This window comes from Salmo trutta, chromosome 11 (assembly GCF_901001165.1).
Source record: "Salmo trutta chromosome 11, fSalTru1.1, whole genome shotgun sequence".
Lineage (NCBI taxonomy): Eukaryota > Metazoa > Chordata > Actinopteri > Salmoniformes > Salmonidae > Salmo > Salmo trutta.
The window spans coordinates 855,640-877,739 of NC_042967.1; the positions used below are offsets into that span (position 1 = coordinate 855,640).

A 22,100-nucleotide genomic window follows, 5' to 3' on the forward strand; every position below is an offset into this window, starting at 1 on the left:
TATCCTGCCTTGGCAAATTGTGTTAAGACACTGATGCCCTTTGCAACCACGTACTTATGTGAGAGTGGATTCCTGGCCCTCACTAGCATGAAAACGAAAGTGTCATTTTTCACACAGACTGTGTGAAAAATGATTTAAGACAGACTCTCTCATACAACACAACACAGCAGAGTTTTGTGCATCCTTTCAAGCAAACCCTTCTCATTAACCTGTGGTGAGTTATTCAGTTTGATGAATAAATAAGGTTTTATATGTAAGATGGCTAAATAAAGAGCAACATTATTGATTATTATATTATTATTTGTGCCCTGGTTCTATAAGAGCTCTTTGTCACTTCCCACGAGCCGGGTTGTGACAAACTCAGTCATTCTTATGTTTAATAAATGTATTGTATAGTGTGTGTGTGTGTGTGTGGCAAGCTTACAATGATGGCAAAAAAACATTTGAGTGCACTGACCCTGGTGCTAGAGGGGGTATGCAGCTGGAGGTTTAATGTTTGAAGGGTACGGGACTATAAAAAAGTTTGGGAACCACTGATCTAGACTGAGGTGGATTTAACAAGTGACATCAATAAGGGAACATAGTTTTCACCTGGTCAGTCTGTCATGGAAAGAGGAAAATAAATGTTTTGTACACTCAGTGTATATGCCATTTAGCAGACACTTTTATCCAAGATGATTTACATTTACCTGTGGATGGCTCCGGGAATTGAACCCACAATCCTGGCTTTGTAAACGCCATACTCTACCAACTGAGCCATACAGGACCACACGCTGTATGTTTTCGGGGGGGGGAAATGGGAATAAAAACATCTCTAGAAGACAAAATAAATCTATACGAGACGTTTTCTTTTCACTTTTCTTTAGATTGCTCTACTCAGTCCTGCCTCCGTCGGTGGCCAATGAGTTGCGCCACAAGCGTCCAGTCCCGGCCAAACGCTACGACAATGTGACCATCCTCTTCAGCGGCATAGTGGGATTCAACGCCTTTTGCAGCAAACACGCGTCAGCCGAGGGTGCCATCAAGATAGTCAATCTGCTCAACGACGTCTACACCCGATTTGACATCCTGACCGACTCGAGAAAGAACCCCTACGTGTACAAGGTTTGAAGGGATATTTTGTTTCTCTACTCTTATTTACAGATCAAATTAAAACATTGACACATGTGCAACAGTCAGATGCATTGCACCATTATCACACCTTATACCATGGCATTGTTTGAATGCTCCGTTCTGATTGGCTTGAAGGGCATTCTAGAGCGTGCATTATTTAAGTAATAATGCCCTCGAAGCCGGTGTTTGGAGGATATATTGGTACGTGCCAATATATCCTCCAAACACCGGCTTCGAGGGCATTATCACTTTTATACAACGGCTTAGCAACATAATGAAAATGTCAATCATTATTTGAATAAGTTATTGATGAATTTATTAATACCATTTCATCCATCCACAAGATATAGGCCCGACCACAAATCTAGGTTTGCTACCCAAGCCGGCTGGTCATTGCCAGAGATGCAACCCAGTCATTGTCTTTTTGTTCTGTCTATGGACCCGACCCAGTCGTTCGTTCTAAATGTTCCATTGTCATACTGGCTGGCAACGTTCTTATCCCTTGCTTGCTAGCTAGCCAACTATGGCTAACTAGTCACGTCAAACACTGCAGCCAGAACAACAGCATCAGTTGCATTTGCATTTGTTTAAGCTGTTTTCTAGTGAAATTTATTTGGACACATCCATAACAATGAGGCGTGATTCATCCTGGCATAGAAAATATGCTCTCGTTCAGAGGAGCTGAACAACGAAGCTGGAAAGACTGCAAACTAGCTGCACTTCGTTTCGTTTTACCTTTTTTGAATTGAATTGTCTTTTGTATATATCAATAAAAATTATGCCAGCATGATTTCAACAGGCTGAGAAACGTTGCCTGCCTTTGTCTCGTCCTGACACGTTCGTTACTATGGGACAGCAGGAGATCCAATTTGAATATTGAAACAATGTTGCAAATGTCGGAGACAAATACAGCAAGGTTTATACAAATCTCCACTGTTAAAAACTAAATGTTATTCTAAAAGAAATGTGAGAATGTCTAGATGCTTTTTATAGTGGAGATCAAGTTTATAAAGTTGGGGGGCGGGTTGAAACCATTTTGCATTACTGCTTTTGGCTAGTAGAAACACATTGAATAACAGATTCACTACATGGAACAACAAATAGTCCCCCAAAAAATCGTAATAAGTTTATTCTGAAGTGTCTGTCCTATATCTGAAAGGAAACTATATTTAAAAAAACATTTGACATGCATCTATCCCCTTATTTTAAGCACTAAAGCATCTCCATATATACTACCATATACAGTTGAAATCGGAAGTTTACAAACACTTAGGATGGAGACATAACTTGTTTTTCAACCACTCCACACATTTCTTGTTAACAAACTATATAGTTTTGACAAGTCGGTTAGGACATCTATTTTGTGCATGACAAGTAATTTTTCCAACAATTGTTTACCGACAGATTATTTCACTTATAATTAACTGTATCACAATTCCAGTGGGTCAGAAGTTTACACACACTAAGTTGACTGTGCCTTTAAACAGCTTGAAATATTCCAGAAAATGATGTCATGGCTTTAGAAGCTTCTGATATGCTAATTATCAAAATTTGAGTCAATTGGAGGTGTACCTGTGGATGTATTTCAAGGCCTACCTCCAAACTCAGTGCCTCTTTGCTTGACATCATGGGAAAATCAAAAGAAATCAGCCAAGAATTGTATACCTTCACAAATCTGGTTCATCCTTGGGAGCAATTTCCAAACACCTGAAGGTACCACGTTCATCTGTACAAACAATAGTAAGCAAGTATAAACACCATGGGACCAAGCAGCCGTCATATCGCTCAAGAAGAAGACGCGTTCTGTCTCCTAGAGATGAACGTACTTTGGTGCGAGAAGTGCAAATCAATCCCAGAACAACAGCAAAGGACCTTGTGAAGATGCTGGAGGAAACTGGTACAACAGTATCTATATCCACAGTAAAACGAGTCCTATATCGACATAACCTGAAAGGTCGCTCAGCAAGGAAGAAGCCACTGCTCCAAAACCGCCATAAAAAAGCCAGACTACGGTTTGCAACTGCACATGGGGACAAAGATCATACCTTTTGGAGAAATGTCCTCTGGTCTGATGAAACAAAAATAGAACTGTTTGGCCATAATGACCATCATTATGTTTGGAGGAAGAAGGGGGAGGCTTGCAAGCTGAAGAACACCATCCCAACCATGAAGCACGGGGGTGGCAGCGTCATGTTGTGGGGCTGCTTTGCTGCAGGAGGGACTTGTGCACTTCACAAAATAGATGGCATCATGAGGGGAAATTATGTGGTATATTGAAGCAACATCAAGACATCAGTCAGGAAGTTAAAGTTTGGTCGCAAATGGGTCTCCCAAATGGACAATGACCCCAAGCATACTTCCAAAATTGTGGCAAAATGGCTTAAGGACAACAAAGTCAAGGTATTGGAGTGGCCATCACAAAGCCCTGACCTCAATCCTATAGAAAATTTGTTGGCAGAACTGAAGAAGCGTGTGCGAGCAAGGAGGCCTACAAACCTGACTCAGTTACACCAGCTCTGTCAGGAGGAATGGGCCAAAATTCACCCAACTTATTGTGGGAAGCTTGTGGAAGGCTACCCAAAATGTTTGACCTAAATTAAACAATTTAAAGGCAATGCTACCAAATACAAATTGAGTATATGTAAACTTCTGAACCACTGGGAATGTAATGAAAGAAATAAAAAGCTGAAATAAATCACTCTACTATTATTCTGACATTTTCACATTCTTTATAGGAAGTGGTGATCCTTACTGACCTTAGACAGGGAATTTGTACTTGGATTAAATGTCAGGAATTGTGAAAAACTGAGTTTAAATGTATTTGGCTAAGGTGTATGTAAACTTCTGACCTCAACTGTATATATCTGTTTACTGGTACCAGGGACCTTCAGACGAGTCTTGTGTGCGTCCTAGAGAACAACATTGTGTTTGTGAGAGTCTCAGCTTTCCACAGAGGTGTCATTTTAGTGTGTAGCCCAAACCATTCGGATGCTACAGACGGGATGTCTTTTCGGGATGTCTTATGGTCTGATAAACACTGTCTAGCTCTGTCACCTTTCACCCCAGATGTGGAAGAGCAATATTGGCGGATTTTTGTGGATTGAGACGCAGCCCATGAGAGGGGGAGGGGGGGGAAAAAACAGGTCTCATGCTTAAACAGAAGGATTGGGATTTTGATTTCGGCGCAGCGAGGAAATTGTAGGCTAAGAGTTAAATTGCTACAAAACAAATTACATTTTTTGTATGTCAAGACTTTACAGCAAGCTGTTTGAAAAATGGAATGTTCTATAAACATTTACATTAAAGATATGCTTTCATTATGTAAATCCATCAATTTTAATCTTCAGTTTGTTGCAGAATGGTTGGTTAACATTCATCGGAATCTCATCTATATCTGTGGTATACAGTATTATATCAACTAAAAAGGGTAATCTGCAGTTCTGCATCCATTTTTAGATTGTATTAAATGGTATATACACCCATTGATTCTTGAAGAATTTAACTTACAGATTCCTCTGTTGTACCCCATCAGAATCCAAAATATAAGCTTGTTTTACTCCTTTGTTTGTAAACAATCTAAATGTGGAAAGAAATACTGTATAGCCTTAAAACATGGTTAAAACTATAATGTTGCTATGATGGATAGTCAGTCCTTGTATCCATAGCCCTGTCCATGAGTTTGAAAGTGTTTGCATTTCTCCAGCCCCATCCCTCAGCTGTTTACCAAATCAGTGGCGGTGTGTTTTTGTTCGAACTGCTGATTGCTCCTTTAATAGTAGCACCAATTCAAACTTTTTCGAATGTCGTATTGTCACAAGTGTGATGTACAGTGAGGGGAAAAAAGTATTTGATCCCCTGCTGATTTTGTACGTTTGCCCACTGACAAAGAAATGATCAGTCTATAATTTTAATGGTAGGTTTATTTGAACAGTGAGAGACAGAATAACAACAAAAAAATCCAGAAAAACGCATGTCAAAAATGTTATAAATTGATTTGCATTTTAATGAGGGAAATAAGTATTTGACCCCCTCTCAATCAGAAAGATTTCTGGCTCCCAGGTGTCTTTTATACAGGTAATGAGCTGAGATTAGGAGCACACATTCTTAAAGGGAGTGCTCCTAATCTCAACTTGTTACCTGTATAAAAAAATACCTGTCCACAGAAGCAATCAATCAATCAGATTCCAAACTCTCCACCATGGCCAAGACCAAAGAGCTCTCCAAGGATGTCAGGGACAAGATTGTAGACCTACACAAGGCTGGAATGGGCTACAAGACCATCGCCAAGCAGCTTGGTGAGAAGGTGACAACAGTTGGTGCGATTATTCGCAAATGGAAGAAACACAAAAGAACTGTCAATCTCCCTCGGCCTGGGGCTCCATGCAAGATCTCACCTCGTGGAGTTGCAATGATCATGAGAACGGTGAGGTGCCCGCAAGTTCCCTGCAGCGCCCGCAAGGTCCCCCTGCTCAAGAAAGCACATATACATGCCCGTCTGAAGTTTGCCAATGAACATCTGAATGATTCAGAGGACAACTGGGTGAAAGTGTTGTGGTCAGATGAGACCAAAATGGAGCTCTTGGCATCAACTCAACTCGCCGTGTTTGGAGGAGGAATGCTGCCTATGACCCCAAGAACACCATCCCCACCGTCAAACATGGAGGTGTTTTTCTGCTAAGGGGACAGGACAACTTCACCGCATCAAAGGGACGATGGACGGGGCCATGTACCGTCAAATCTTGGGTGAGAACCTTCCCTCAGCCAGGGCATTGAAAATGGGTCGTGGATGGGTATTCCAGCGTGGCAATGACCCAAAACACACGGCCAAGGCAACAAAGGAGTGGCTCAAGAAGAAGCACATTAAGGTCCTGGAGTGCCTAGCCAGTCTCCAGACCTTAATCCCATAGAAAATCTGTGGAGAGAGCTGAAGGTTCGAGTTGCCAAACATCAGCCTCGAAACCTTAATGACTTGGAGAAGATCTGCAAAGAGGAGTGGGACAAAATCCCTCCTGAGATGTGGGCAAACCTGGTGGCCAACTACAAGAAACGTCTGACCTCTGTGATTGCCAACAAGGGTTTTGCCACCAAGTACTAAGTCATGTTTTGCAGAGGGGTCAAATCCTTATTTCCCTCATCAATCAAATCAATTTCTAACATTTTTTACATGCGTTTTTCTAGATTTTTTGTTGTTGTTATTCTGTGTTCAAATAAACCTACCATTAAAATTATAGACTGATCATTTCTTTGTCAGTGGGCAAACGTACAAAATCAGCAGGGGATCAAATACTTTTCCCCCTCACTGTACTGTAGAATTGATTCATTTGGATGTTTCTCTATTCAATAGCCTCACTGGGTAAACTTCAATTTAAAACCCCATTTTGTTATCGAGCAAGATTTTATATTCATCGTCACTGGGCACTTTAGGCTTTCAGACAAAAATGCACTTTAAGAAGTCAAACAAACCCAGGACTTCAGCACTGGGTCACCAAAATAAGTAACATTTATACTACCATCCTCAATGACTAGGTGGTCCAAGTTGTTAACTGGCTCCGAAGAGCCTTGAATGTCTATAAGCTGGCATAAGTGTTTAAGTAGAGATGTTTCAACTGCAGGGCATTTGCCTGAAGTTAAAATAACTGACATTATCGTGGTCCGCTCCTGAAGGGGTCTGAGTTGGGCTAGATGAGCCCAAAAGGGTTGTCTCAAAGAAATACTCCTGCAAATTGCACTATCATGACAGTTTTTGCTCTGTACATGTAGTATCTTAAGAGGCTTCTTAGATTGATGACGCCGGACACATAAGTACGTTTTAGTATTTAATGGTAACTTAGAATAACATTCCCTAATGCACCTGGTGTAAGCTACCTGAGGTTCTCTCAAGCATGGTTATATGGTAGACACAAAACGGCTACAGATAGCGGAACGCAAACCCCCATCTTGGGTCAATACTGCTATCTATTGGTAAACAAATATACCAGGTTACTACATTCCACTCTTTAAAGCTAATAACACAATTCCTTTCTGAGCTAAAGCTGCCAATTTTCTCATAACAAATCACATGCTATTTTTATATTTTTTTCCCCGAACATGATCTCCCTTAGGATCTGAAATAGTCTGGCGGACGTCTCTCTAATAGAGCGTCTCAGAGGTGGTGTAGCTAGTGCCACCAGCACTTCACCCCTTGATTGTGAAAAAGTCCTTTTGTGGAGACTTCACAGGAGGATGTCGTCTCGGATTGGTGGTCTCAGGAAGTTGAGCCTTGGTCTGTTTGTCCAACTGCAACTCTAGGGAACGTTCCAATGTCCTGTCCTGCTCATTTCAGCATTGATCCATGTCCACGGATGGAACTGGAATTCGAGCTCGGATCTGATCCACGTGTCTCCTTAGTCTTTGTCCACTTCCGATGATCACAGTATAGGATACTGGTCCTGAGCAATCCTCAGTTGTAGCTGGAATCCATTTAGGACCAAACCCATAGTTTCTTGTGTAGACATCTCCAGGTGAGAAACTTCTGAGTTTGGCTCTGTCATGACTCCGTTTTTGATTCCATTGCTTTTGTTGTATTTTCACTTTCAGGTCTGGCCTGATGAGATCAAAAGGTTGACCTTAACCTCCTTGGCATTAGCATTTCTGCAGGTGACAACCCAGTTGTAGCTTGAGTGATCCTGTAGCTAAACAAGAATCTTGACTCCTTTGTTTCAGTGCTGTCCCCTTGCATCTTCCTCATCCCCTCCTTCAAGGTCTGAAACGCACGTTCTGCTAATCCGTTTGAAGATGGGTGAAAAGGGGCTGACGTTACATGCTGAATTCCATTTTGTTTTATGAAACTTGTGAATTCAGTGCTTGTAAAACAAGTAGCATTGTCGCTAACCAACATGAGGCAATCCCATGACACTGAAGCTTTGTCTCAACTTCTCAACCGTAGCCTGCGATGTCAACGTGTTCATGGGGTAGACATCCATCCACTTTCATTCTTATTCAATCAGCACATGGAACATTTTCCCTAGGAAGGGTCCAGCATAGTCGCGCCCATGGTTTTTCCAGCCATTTCCATGGATGTAATGGTGCGGTGGAGGGGGGTGACTTCCTGTTACTCTGACAATCTGCACACAGGCTAACCTCATTTTCCAGATCCTGGACCATCTTTGGCCACCAGACGTAGGACCTCGCTAGGCCTTTTATTCTCAACATACCTGAATGCGACTGTAGGCATGATCTGAGGCTATGTCACTGTAGGCCATCCTTTCAGGATAAATTCATGCACTTGTGATAACGTCACATCCTTTGAAGTCCATTTCCTGATTTGTGCTGTGTTCACGGTTGGATCTTCCAACACGATCATTTTCTCCTTCCTGATCGATGCTTTCTGGAATTGGCAGCTGTCACAGTATCCACAGAAGATGGCGCCCCTCCTCGGTCGGGCGGCGCTCGGCGGTCGTCGTCGCAGGTATACTAGCTGCCACCGATCTATTGTTCTGTGTTCTTTGGTTTTTGTCTGTCTAGGTCCGCACCTGTTTCTTGTCTTGTCATTAGTGGGGGGGGGGGGGGGTATTTAGTTTGGTCCTTTGGGTTTGTTTTTTGTGCGGGATTAATTGTATGTCAGCAGGCAGTGTTTGTGTACGCTGTTGTTGTGTGTTCCCAGTAGCGGAACACGTATTATTATTATTGCCGGGCTGCGCCCGTGCGTATTTTTCATTCGTGGATTACCTGTTTTTCCCTTTTGGGTATTGTGCGCACCCTGTGCCTTTTTGACCACCGATTGTTCGGTGTAATTAAACTTCGGCACTACTGGACATACATCTCCTGCGTTTGACTCTGCCCCTTTCTCCTGCCCTTAACCTCTCTGGCGCATGTGGGACGAACTCGTCCCACCTACGTAACAGCCACTGGATATCCAGTGGCGCGATTTTTGAATCGTTAGAAATACTATTACTTCAATTTCTCAAACATATGACTATTTTACAGCTATTTAAAGACAAGAATCTCGTTAATCTAACCACACTGTCCGATTTCAAAAAGGCTTTACAACGAAAGCAAAACATTAGATTATGTCAGCAGAGTGCCCAGCCAGAAATAATCAGACACCCATTTTTCAAGCTAGCATATCATGTCACAAAAACCCAAACCACAGCTAAATGCAGCACTAACCTTTTATGATCTTCATCAGATGACACACCTAGGACATTGTGTTATACAATACATGCATGTCTGTTCAATCAAGTTCATATTTATATCAAAAAACAGCTTTTTACATTAGCATGTGACGTTCAGAAAAAGCATAACCCCCGCAAACTTCCGGGGAATTTACTAACAGTTTGCTAAATTACTCACGATAAACGTTCACAAAAAGCATAACAATTATTTTAAGAATTATAGATACATTACTCCTCTATGCACTCGATATGTCCGATTTTAAAATAGCTTTTCGGATGAAGCACATTTTGCAATAATCTAAGTACATAGCCCGGCATCACAGGGCTAGTTATTTAGACACCCACCCAGGTCAGCCTCCACCAAAATCACATTTCCTATAAGAAAAATGTTCTTACCTTGCTTGTTCTTTGTCAGAATACACTGCCAGGACTTCTACTTCAATAACAAATGTTGGTTTGGTCCCAAATAATCCATCGTTATATCCAAACAGCGACGTTTTGTTCGTGAGTTCTAGACACTATCAGAATGCTACATCACGGTCTCGAGCATGGCGCATTGGCATGACAAAAAATGTCTAAATATTCCATTACCGTACTTCGAAGCATGTCAACCGCTGTTTAAAACCAATTTTTATGCCATTTATCACGTAGAAAAGTGATAATATTCCGACCGGGAATATGCATTGAGCCTAAACAGCCAAATAAAATTTCTCCTCAGGAGCGAATCGTGCACGCGCCTCATTCAAAGGTCCTCTGAGCCGCCACTTGCCAAAGGCGATAATGTGTTTCAGCCTGAGGCTGCCTCGTAAACCTTCAGGTATTTCGCGGGTTCTGAGAGCCTATCGGAGCCCTGGGAATTGTCACGTTACAGCTAAGATCCTTACTTTTCAATAAACAGATGCAAGACGCACGACTCCTTGTCAGACAGGTTACTTCCTGCTTGAAACCTTGTCAGGTTTTTGCCTGCCATAGTAGTTCTGTTATACTCAGACACCATTCAAACAGTTTTAGAAAATTCAGAGTGTTTTCTATCCAAACCTGAACAATAATATGCATATTCTAGCTTCTGAGTTGGTGTAGGAGGCAGTTAAAAATGGGCACATATTTTTTCCAAAATTCTCAATACTGCCCCCTAGGCCAAACAGGTTAAGGATCCGTGACAGCAGCCTACTCAGAGCATCAGCATTCCCATGGTATCTACTTGGCTTGTAAATTATCCTGTACTCGTAGGCCCTGAGCCACGCAGCCCAATGTTTAACTCTTGGAGAGACCATTTGTGGTACTGGCTTTTGTTCATGGAACAGAGAGATCAGAGGCTTATGGTCGGTCACAATAGTGAATGTTGTCCTGTATAAGTACTTGTGGGATCTCTGTATTCCGAATATGACAGCCAGTTCTTCCTTGTCCAGCTGGGAGTACTTTTTCTCCGCTGGTAACAATGTTATTGACATGAACCCGATAGGTTTCTCTGCACCATTCTCCATCCAGTGTGATAGCGCCGCACCCACCATACACTGAGGCGTCGCACGATAAGATGAGGTCTCTGTCTGCTGAGTAGTGCACCAGCACTTCTGCTGATTGCAGTAACACCTTTGACTTTGCAAAAGCTTCTCCTGTATTTCTGACCATTTCCAGGCCACATCCTTCCTTAACAGTTGATGCAGAGGAGCTAAGAGGGTAGAGAAGTTCGGGAGGAAGCGATTAGAATATTTCAGTAAGCCTAAATAGGCTTTCAGCTCTGTAACGCTTGTCGGAGCTGGAGCTTCCACGACAGCCCTCACTTTAGCTTTGACTGTGTGTAACCCCTTGGCGTCCACCTTGTGACCCAGGTACTGCACTTCATCAGCTAACAGTGTACACTTGCTCCTCTTCAGCCGGAGACCAGCCTCCTCCATCCTCCTCAAAACTTCACCCAAGTTTCTGAGATGCTCCTCCTACGTGACAAGAAAGTTGAGGTAAACTGCTACCTTGGGTATCTCCTGCAGAACTCCCTCTATGGTTCTTTGGAAGATACCTTTTCTGGGTGTCTTCCGCACCAGCTAAGTGTTTATAGGTAAACATCCCTCTGTGGGTGTTTATGGTCAGGTACTTCTATGACGCTTCATCCATTAGCACTTGCAGATATGTGTGACTCGTGTCCAGTTGTGAACTGTTGCCCTCCGGTTAACATTGAAAGCAAATCCTCCACTTTGGGTATAGGTTCCTGCTCCAGTGATGAAACTATTTAGTCCGCTTGTAATCACCGCATAATCTGATTGAACCATCTGGTTTGAGTATGGGAACTGGTGCTACCCACTCAGAAATTGACAGGAATAATTACATCCTCTGCTAAGTGTCTGTCAATTTCCACATCCACTTTAGGCTTCATGGTATATGGAACTGATCTTGGCCTATAGAATCTGGGAGTAGCATCTGCAGCAACATGAATGGTAGCTTGGACACCTTTTAATATTCATAGCTCTTCTTTGAAAACACACTCATGCTTTGAAAGCACCTGAAGCAGTGTCAATGTCTCTGTGGTGACATGTTTGATTTCGTCCCAGTTCAATTGTATTTCCTCCAACCACTCTCTAGTTAGCTGGAGCCTGTACCTTCCACTACTAAAGAGACAGACGTTTCTTTTGTCCATGATATTCCACTTGAACATCAGCAACTCCAATCACAGTGATCTTCTCCCCTGTGTACGTTTTGAGTTTAACTTCTTATGGGCAGGTGGGACAGTAGCATTCCACCTGGCCAACATCCGGTGAAATTGCAGAGCGCGGAATTCAAACTACAGAATTATAAATTAACTTTCATAAAATCACAAGTGTAATACATCAAAATAAAGCTTAACTTCCTGTTAATCCAGCCGCTGTGTCAGGTTTAAAAAAGGCTTTACGGCGAAAGTACACCATGCGATTATCTGAGGACAGCGCCCCGCATACAAACACATGAAAAACATATTTCAACCAGGCAGGTGCGACACGAAAGTCAGAAATAGCGATATAAAAAATACCTTACCTTTGATGATCTTCTGTTGGCACTCCAAATGGTCCTTTTTGTTCGATATTGTCCTTTATATCCATAAAAACTCAGTTTAGCTGGCGCGCTTCAGTCAATAATCCACCCAGTTTCCCTCCATCAAAATGCATACAAAATGAATCCCAAACGTTACTAATAAACTTTTCCAAACAAGTCACAACATTTATAATCAAACCTTAGGTATCCTAATACGCAAATAAACGATCAAATTTAAGACAGAGAATCGTTATTGTCTTTACCGGAGAAAAATACCAAAAAACGTACTCTCTTCCACGCGCTTGGAAACACTAAAGCCAAAATGGAAGCCACCTAGAAAAACTACAATTTCTGCCTAATTTTTCCAAAAACCAGCCTGAAACTCTTTCTAAAGACTGTTGGCATCTAGTGGAAGCCCTAGGAACTGCAATCTGGGAGGACTTGGCCTTATAATAAAAGTGATAGCCATTGAAAATAGTTGTAGGCTGAATTTGTTTTTTTTGGGGGGGGGGGGGTTTCGCCTGCCATATCAGTTATGTTATAATCACAGATTACATTTTAACAGTTTTAGAAACGTTAGAGTGTTTTCTATCCAAATCCATATGCATATCCTAGCTTCTGGGCCTGAGTAACAGGCAGTTTACTTTGGGCACACTTTTCATCCAGAAGTCAAAATACTGCCCCCTACCAAAGAGAGGTTAACGGGGTCTCTCAGTTTAGGCACTTCCACTTTTTTACACTTCCCATTGAATTGGGACCTGTTCAGTGTGACGCTACATCCTGTGTCTATTTCAAACGGTACCTTAAATCAATATATTCCCATTTCCACATTGAAAGGCTTCACCTTTTTCATATTTGCCCCCTGTACACAGAGCGATTGATCTGCTTCTACGTACTCACTTTCACTTTATCAATTGATTTGAGCGGTAGCTAGAGTGTCGAGAGGTATTCCGTTCTGTCCGTTCTCTTTTCTGTAGCCCGTGGCTTTTTCTTATTGCTGCATGCCCTCGCAATGTGTCCTATTATCCCACAGGCATAACACTTTTCATGTTTGAATTTACAGTGAAACGCTGCCTTTGCAACGATAAGTCTATTGGCTGCTGCCCCGCGGCTTTCCCCACTTTGAAATTCAGCGCGCTCAGAGCTACTCTCCTTTGCTGTATGGCATGCAGTTGCGCCCCATGCCTGCAAATCCAGTACATTTCTATTCGTGGACTGCGTGGCCTGGACCAGTTTGAGTGTATTCTCAAACGTGAGATTAGGCTCTGATAACATGCGTATTTATATCCTGTCATCATTAATCCCACACACCAGCCGATCGCGTAGCATTTGCGATAATGTATTCCCATAGTTACAGTCCAGTGCTAGTTCAACTCAGCCACATATTCCCCCACTAATTCGGTATGTTCTCTCATGCGTGAATCAAACTTGAATCAATGCACTATTTCACTGGGTTTGAAGTGATATTTTAATAGATCGACAAATGATTTTTCTCCTGGCATATCTGGGCTCAGCAGGTTTCTCATTAAGATGTATGTCTGTGCACCGACAACATTTATGAGTATGGATTTCTGTTTAGCGGAATCAGTTATTTTAGTACCAGCAACGAAATGTTCCATTATTTCACAGTACTCCTCCCATTCCTGATTTGTAGGATTAAATGGTGGTAGCGAGCCTATTGTTGCCAAAGTCATCTTTTCCGATTCACTCTCCCCGCAGTCAATAATTTGTCCTACCCGTATCCAGGCAATCAATTCTTCAGAATCTTCCACTGCTCACTTGAGTCTCACATCCAGCGTCGCACGCCAAACACTCCATTGAATTTGTGGCAGACAAATCCAAAGCAGTCATCCTCGTCGCCAAATATGTAGTATCTTAAAGATTGATGACACATAAGTACGTTTTAGTATTTAATGGTAACTTAGAATAACATCCCCTAACACGGAACCCAAACCGGCCGCGCACGTGCTCCATCGTGCATAAATGTATTTTGTCCCCCCACACCAAACGCGATCACGACACGCAGGTTAAAATATCAGAACAAACTCTGAACCAATTATATTAATTTGGGGACAGGTCGAAAAGCATTAAACATTTATGGCAATTTAACTGGCTAGCTTGCACTTGCTAGCTAATTTGTCCTATTTAGATAGCTTGCTGTTGCTAGCTAATTTGTCCTGGGATATAAACATTGAGTTGTTATTTTACCTGAAATGTACAAGGTCCTCTACTCCGATAATTAATCCACACATAAAACGGTCAACCGAATCATTTCTAGTCATCTCTCCTCCTTCCAGGCCTTTCTTTTCTTGACTTTATATTGCGATTGGCAACTTTCATAAATTAGGTGCATTACCGCCACTGACCTCGTTTGTCTTTCATACCTACCCACATGGGTATAACCAATGAGGAGATGGCACCTGCTTCTATAAACCAATGAGGAGATGGGAGAGGCAGTACTTGCAGGCGTGCGCTAGAAGTGTGGGTGCAATAATTGAATAACATGTATGTTTAAATGTATTTTGCGACGCGAGCGGTGTAGTCAGCCTGTAATGCACCTAGCGTAAACTACCTGAGGCTTTCTCAAGCATGGTTATATATGGCAGACATTGAAAACGGCTACGGATAGCGGAAAGCAAACCCCCGTCTTGAGTCAATACTGCCATCTATTGGTAAACATAAATATACCAGGTTACTACAATACTGAAAGGGCTTTATCTTGACAACTTGACTATTGACATACACACTCGAGGATTGCATTAACAGGGACTCACTAAAAGATTACAATAATGAGTGTAGTATTATTTTAAGCACCTCACCTCACTTTTAACACAAATACCAACTAACATACAGGTAACTGCCAAAATAAGGAAACACCAACATAAAGTGTCTTAATAGGGCTTTGGGCCGCCACGAGTTGCCAAACACCTTCAATGCACTTTGGCATAGATTCTACAAGTGTCTGGAATTCTATTGGAGGGATGCGACACTATTCTTCCATGAGAAATTCCATAATTTGATGGTGGGGGAAAACGCTGTCTCAGGCACCACTCCAGAATCTCCCATAAGTGTTTTATTGGTTTGAGATATATACAGTGCCTTCAGAAAGTATTCACACACCTTGACTTTTTGCACACTTTGTTGTTTTACATCCTGAATTTGAAATGGATTCAATTTAGATTTTTTTGTCACTGGCCTGCACTCACTACCCCATAATGTCAAAGTGAAATTATGTTTTTTGAACTTTTTACAAATTAATTAAAAGCTGAAATGTCTTGAGTCAATAAGTATTCAACTCCTTTGTAAAGGCAAGCCTAAATAAGTTCAGGAGTAAACATTTACTTAGCAAGTCACATAATAAGTTGCATGGACTCACTAAGTGTGCAATAATAGTGTTTAACATGATTTTTGAATGACTGCCTCATCTCTGTAGCCCACATATACAATTATCTATAAGGTCCCTCAGTCGAGCAGTGAATTTCAACCACAAAGACCAGGGCCTCTCAATGCCTCTCAAAGAAGGGGACCTATTGGTAGATGGGTAAAAAATAAAGCAGACAATGAATATTCCTTTGAGCATGGTGAAGTTATTAATTATACATTAGATGGTGTATCAATACACCCAGTCTACAAAAACACACACGTCCTTCCTAACCGCTCTGGGATTTCACAATGACGCCAATGGTTATTTTAAAACAGTTATAGAGATTAATGGTTGTGATATGAGAGCTGAGGATGGATCAACAACATTGTAGTTACCCCACAATACTAACCTAAATGACAGAGTGAAAAGAAGGAAGCCTGTACAGAATAAAAAAATATTCCAAAATATGCATCCTGTTTGCAACAAGGCACTTAAGTAGTACTGCTAAAAATGTGGCAAAGAAATGAACTTTTTGTCCTGAATACAGAGCGGTTATCTTTGGTGCAAATCCAGCACAACACATCACTGTGTACCACTCTTTATATTTTCAAGCATGGTGGTGGCTGCATCATGTTATCGGTATCCTTGTCATTGTTTGCCATGTTCTACCAACTGAACCCATTCCAAAGATTAACACAGTTCTGAGATCAGATAGTTCTAGTTCCTAAATTTTTTTTGTTGAGTTACATGAACTTGAAATAGTCTATCCAACTCTCATTCCATCGTTTACGGCCATACCAGCCTGAATAAGGACTGGGGAGTTTTTTATGATAAAAATAAATGGAATGGAGCTAAACACAGGCAAAATCCTAAAGGAAAACCACGTTCCACCAGACACTGGGATATGAATTCACCTTTCAGCAGGACAATAACCTAAAACACAAGGCCAAATCTACATTAGAGTTGCTTACCAAGAAGACAGTGAATGTTCCTGAGTGACCAAGTTACAGTTTTGACTTAAATCTAATTGAAAATCTATGGCAAGACCCAAAAATGGTTGTCTAGCACAGGAGGCTGCTGAGTGGAGAACTGCTCATAATAATGGCCGGAATGGAACAAATGGAATGGCATCAAATACCTGGAAACCATTAACACGAGCCCATTCGCCCCAATTAAAGTGCCACCAACCTTCTGTGTTGTGTATCAATGATCAACAACCAATTTGACAGAGCTTGAAGAATTTTTTTAATGAATAAATTGCACAATCCATGGTGTGGAAAGCTCTTAGAGACTTACCCAGAAAGACTCATAGCTGTAATCACTGCCAAAGATGCTTCTACAAAGTATTGACTCTGGGGTTTGAATTCTTATCTAAATTAGAGATTTCTGTATATCATTTTGAATACATTTTCAAAGATTTCTAAAAACAGGTTTTCACTTTGTCATTATAGGGTATTGTGTGTAGATAGGTGAGAAATATATACTGTATTTAATCAATTGTGAATTCAGGCTGTAACACAACAAAATGTGTAATAAGTCAAGGGGTATGAATACTTTTTGAAGGCACTGATTGAGATGTATCTATATACAGTCCCAGTCACAAGTTTAGACACACCTACTCATTCAAGGGTTTTTCTTGAATTTGACTATTTTCTACATTGTACAGTAGAATAATAGTGAAGACATCAAAACTATGAAATAACACATATGGAATAATTTAGTAAACAAAAAAGTGTTAAACAAATCAAAATATATTTTAGATTCTTCAAAATAGCCACCATTTGCCTTGATTACAGCTTTGTACACTCTTGGCATTCTTTCAACCAGCTTCATGAGGTAGTCACCTGGAATGCTTTTCTAACAGTCTTGAAGAAGTTCCCAAATATGCTGAGCACTTGTTGGCTGCTTTTCCTTTACTCTGCGGTCCAACTCATCCCAAACCATCTCAATTGGGTTAAGGTCAGGTGATTGTGGAGGCCAGGTCATCTGATGCAGCACACCATCACTCTCCTTCTTGGTCAAGTAGCCCTTACACAGCCTGGAGGTGTGTTGGGTCATTGTCCTGTTGAAAACAAATGATAGTCCCACTAAGCGCAAATGATGGTTAAGTGTGCCTTGAATTCTAAATAAATCACCGACCAGTGTCACCAGCAAAGCAACCCCACACATCACACCTCCTCCTTGCTTCACGGTGGGAACCACACATGCGGAGATCATCCGTTCACCTACTCTGTGTCTCATAAAGATACGGTGGTGGGAAACAAACGTTTTACATTTGGACTCATCAGACCAAAGGACAGATTGCCACTGGTCTAATGGCCACTGCGCGTGTTTCTTGGCCCAAGCAAGTCTCTTCTTCTTATTGGTGTCCTTTTAGTAGTGGCTTCGACCATTAAGGCCTGATTCGACCATTAAGGCCTGATTCACGTGGTCTCTGAACAGTTGATGTTGAGAAGTGTCTGTTACTTGAACTCTGTGAAGCATTTATTTGGGCTGCAATCTGATGCTGGTAACTCTAATGAACTCTGGGTCTTCCATTCCTGTGGCGGTCCTCTTGAGAGACAGTTTCATCAGAGCGCTTGATGGTTTTTGCGACTGCACTTGAAGAAACTTTCAAAGTTCTTGACATTTTCCAGATTGACTGACCTTCATGTCTTAAAGTAATGATGGACTGTTGTTTCTCTTTGCTTATTTGAGCTTTTCTTGCTATAATATGGACTTGGTCTTTTACCAAATAGGGCTATCTTCTGTATACCACCCCTACCTCACAACACAACTGATTGGCTCAAACACATTAGGAAGGAAAGAAATTCCACAAATTAACTTTTAAAGCACACCTTTTCATTGAAAAGCATTCCAGGTGACTACCGCATGAAGCTGGTTGAGAGAATGCCAAGAGTGTGCAAAGCTGTCATCAAGGCAAAGGGTGGCTATTTGAAGAATCTGAAATATATAATATATTTTGATTTGTTTAACACTTTTTTGGTTATTACATTACATTAGTTTCTTAATTTTCTGAGTAAATAACTCATGGACACTAGAGAAGCTTTAACCAAGTTGAATCATTCCCCAAAGGTTCTGTACAGCTGAAAACAGACAGCTAAAGATTTCAGACTTCACAGTTTATATGCATTCTACTTAAGACACTCCCCTTTCTCTCCAATCCTTAGATATTATGGCTCTACAGGAAGCTAATAAAGAGGGTAACAGGATTCCAAACATTTATTACTCTCTTAACAGAATCTGTCCTCACCTTCTGACCTCAACCCCTCTCATCTAATACACAGATGTCCATCTGTCTCCCCTGTATCAACACATCACTCTCCTCTCCTCCATCAAACACATTCCAAAGCCTTCTTCTTTATTCTGAGAACCATTAACTTCTAACATAACCCAGTCTCTTTCATTTCCTATCATTAATTTAATATCTCAATGTTCAAAGTTTAGCACATCCCAACACATGATTTCACATGTGTTATTTCATAGTTTTGATGTCTTCACTATTATTCTACAATGTAGAAAATAGTACAAATAAAGAATAACCCTGGAATGAGTAGGTGTGTCCAAACTTTTGACTGGTTATGCATGCATGTAGGCATGCAGGTAGGCATGCAGGTAGGCATGCAGGTAGGCATGCAGGTAGGCATGCAGGTAGGCATGCGCATGCAGGTAGGAATGCAGGTAGGCATGCACGTATGCATGCACGTATGCATGCAGTGCATTCGGAAAGTATTCAGACCCCTTCTTTTTTTCCACATTTTGTTACGTTAGCCTTATTCTAAAATTGATTAAATAATTTTCTTTATTCATCAATCTACACACCATACCCCATAATGACAAAGCATAAACAGGTTTTTTGAAATTCTTGCAAATGTATGGAACATAAAAAACAGATACCTTATTTACATAAGTATTCATACCCTTTGCTATGAGACTCGAAATTGAGCTCAGGTGCATCCTGTTTCCATTGATCATCCTTGAGATGTTTCTAAAACTTGAGTGGAGTCCACCTGTGGTAAATTCAAATGGTTGGACATGATTTGGAAAGACACGTACCTGTCTATATAAGGTCCCAGTTGACAGTGCATGTCAGAGCAAAAACCAAGCCATGAGGTTGAAGGAATTGTCCATAGAGGTCCGAGACAGGATTGTGTCGAGGCACAGATCTGGGGAAGGGTACCAAAAAATTGCAATTGGGGGAGAGGGGTCTTGGTCAGAGGGTGACCAAGAACCCTATGGTCGCTCTGACAGAGCTCCAGTTTCTCTGTGGAGATGGGAGAACCTTCCTGAAGGACAACCATCTCTGCAGCACTCCACCAATCAGATCTTTATGGTAGAGTGGCCAGACGCAAGCCACTCCTCAGTAAAAGGCACATGACAGCCCACTTGGAGTTTGCCAAAAGGCACCTGAAGGACTCTCAGACCATGAGATACAAGATTCTCTGATCTGATGAAACCAAGATTGAGCTCTTTGGCCTGAATGCCAAGCATCACGTCTGGAGAAAACCTTTCACCATCCCTATCGTGAAGAATGGTGGTTGCTGCATCATGCTCTGGGGATTTATGGTTTGTGGCCCCAAGTGACACTTTATAGTTTGATGAACCGTTGAAAGCCAAAGATCCTTCTCATCATAAGGATTTAAATTAAGGGGAAATAATATTGTATATTGATATCAAGATCTGCATAGTAACCAAAATAGCTCTCTCTACCTATAGATGGAAACAGTGAGTGATATAAAGTGTTAAAAATTACAGTTTTCTAGACCTCACGTCTCTTTAACATATAACCACTTACGACACACAGCATTTTCTGATATAACGTTCTGCCTAGCAACCAAAATGTCTCTCTTTCTATAGGTGGAGACAGTGGGTGATAAGTACATGACGGTCAGTGGGCTGCCAGAACCATGTACCCACCACGCTCAGTCTATCTGTCACCTGGCCCTGGACATGATGGAGATTGCTGGACAGGTCAAAGTGGATGACGAGCCAGTACAGGTGAGGATGGGATATGTTTCCTTTTTCCACCATTTTTACCAGAATCAATTGAGAAAGGCAGCAAATGTGAAATGCTGGTGCTGGCTGAACCATTTCATCAGCCTTGTCTAGAAACAACCCCTAGGCCATAGACAAGGGGTGGGCAATAATTTTGGCTCAAGGGCCACATGGGGATTTCAAAATTCAACTGAGGGCCACACAGTTTTTTGGGGACCAATTTGTTTGTTAAAATTTGGTGGCAGAAAAATTACAGTTATTTCAAAGTATACAGTGCCTTCGGAAAGTATTCAGACTCCTTGACTTTTTCCACATTGATTAGGTTACAGCCTTATTCTAAAATTGATTCAATCGTTTTTTCCCCTCAACAATCTACACACAATACCCCATAAAGACAAAGCAAAAACAGGTTTTTAGACATTTTTGCAAATTAAAAACAGAAATAGCACATTTGGCATTTTTCCTATTTTGTTGCCTTACAACCTGGAATTTAAAATTGTTTTTTGCGGGGTTTGTATCATTTGATTTACACAACATACCTACAAGTTTGAAGATGCAAAACATTTTTATTGTGAAACAAACAAGAAATAAGACAAAAAAAAAACACTTGACCGTGCATAACTATTCACCCCCCCAAAGTCAATACTTTGTAGAGCCACCTTTTGCAGCAATTACAGCTGCAAGTCTCTTGGGGTATGTCTCTATAAGCATGGCACATTTAGCCACTGGGATTTTTGCCCATTCTTCAAGGCAAAACTGCTCCAGCGCCTTCAAGTTGACCGAATACAAACATGACAAACATGACCGAATACAAACAGCGTAGCTATTCCCTCCGCAAGGCAATCAAACAAGCTAAGTGTCAGTATAGAGACAAAGTAGAGTCGCAATTCAACGGCTCAGACACGAGAGCTATGTGGCAGAGTCTACAGTCAATCACGGACTCCAAAAAGAAAACCAGCCCTATGTTAATTAGCTATCTAGCATCCTCTGAACACCTGTGTGTAATCGTAGAAGGCCACCAGAAACGTGTTGTCACTGAAAAATACTGTCGACTGTACCTGTGATAAAGTCGGTTAAAACAGTGTACAGTAACTGTATATTTAGCATTTGTGAAATTATTTTGATGTGATATGAAAGTTAAGGGCCTTATCTTTCTAGAACCGTATCGGAATTGATAATCAATTTGTTCAGATGGAGTATTATGCTGTTTTGGCTGCCAGAGCCAGTACTAAAAAAACATACAGTGAGCTGCTAAAGTATTTGGACAGTGAGAAATATTAAATTTTTTGGGCTCTGTACTCAAGCACTTTGGATTTAAATGATACAATGACTATGGGGTTAAAGTGCAGACTGTCAGCTTTAATGTGAGGGTAATTTCATTCATAATGGGTGAACCGTTTAGAAATTACTGCACTCTTTGTACATATTGCCTCCATTTTAGGGGACCAAAAGTTTTGGGATAAATTCAATTATGT

General features: G+C 41.3%; 1 protein-coding gene across 1 annotated transcript in view; it reads left to right on the forward strand.

The window, feature by feature from the left end:
* The window catches only part of LOC115202059 (guanylate cyclase soluble subunit beta-1), a 51,338-nt gene that overhangs the window by 13,553 nt on the left and 15,685 nt on the right, over positions 1–22,100 (forward strand). Inside the window, exons 10-11 of the mRNA XM_029765918.1 lie at positions 867–1,104; positions 20,488–20,628. Of these exons, the coding sequence (XP_029621778.1) occupies positions 867–1,104; positions 20,488–20,628 (379 nt within the window). The remainder of the gene's footprint in view (positions 1–866; positions 1,105–20,487; positions 20,629–22,100) is intronic.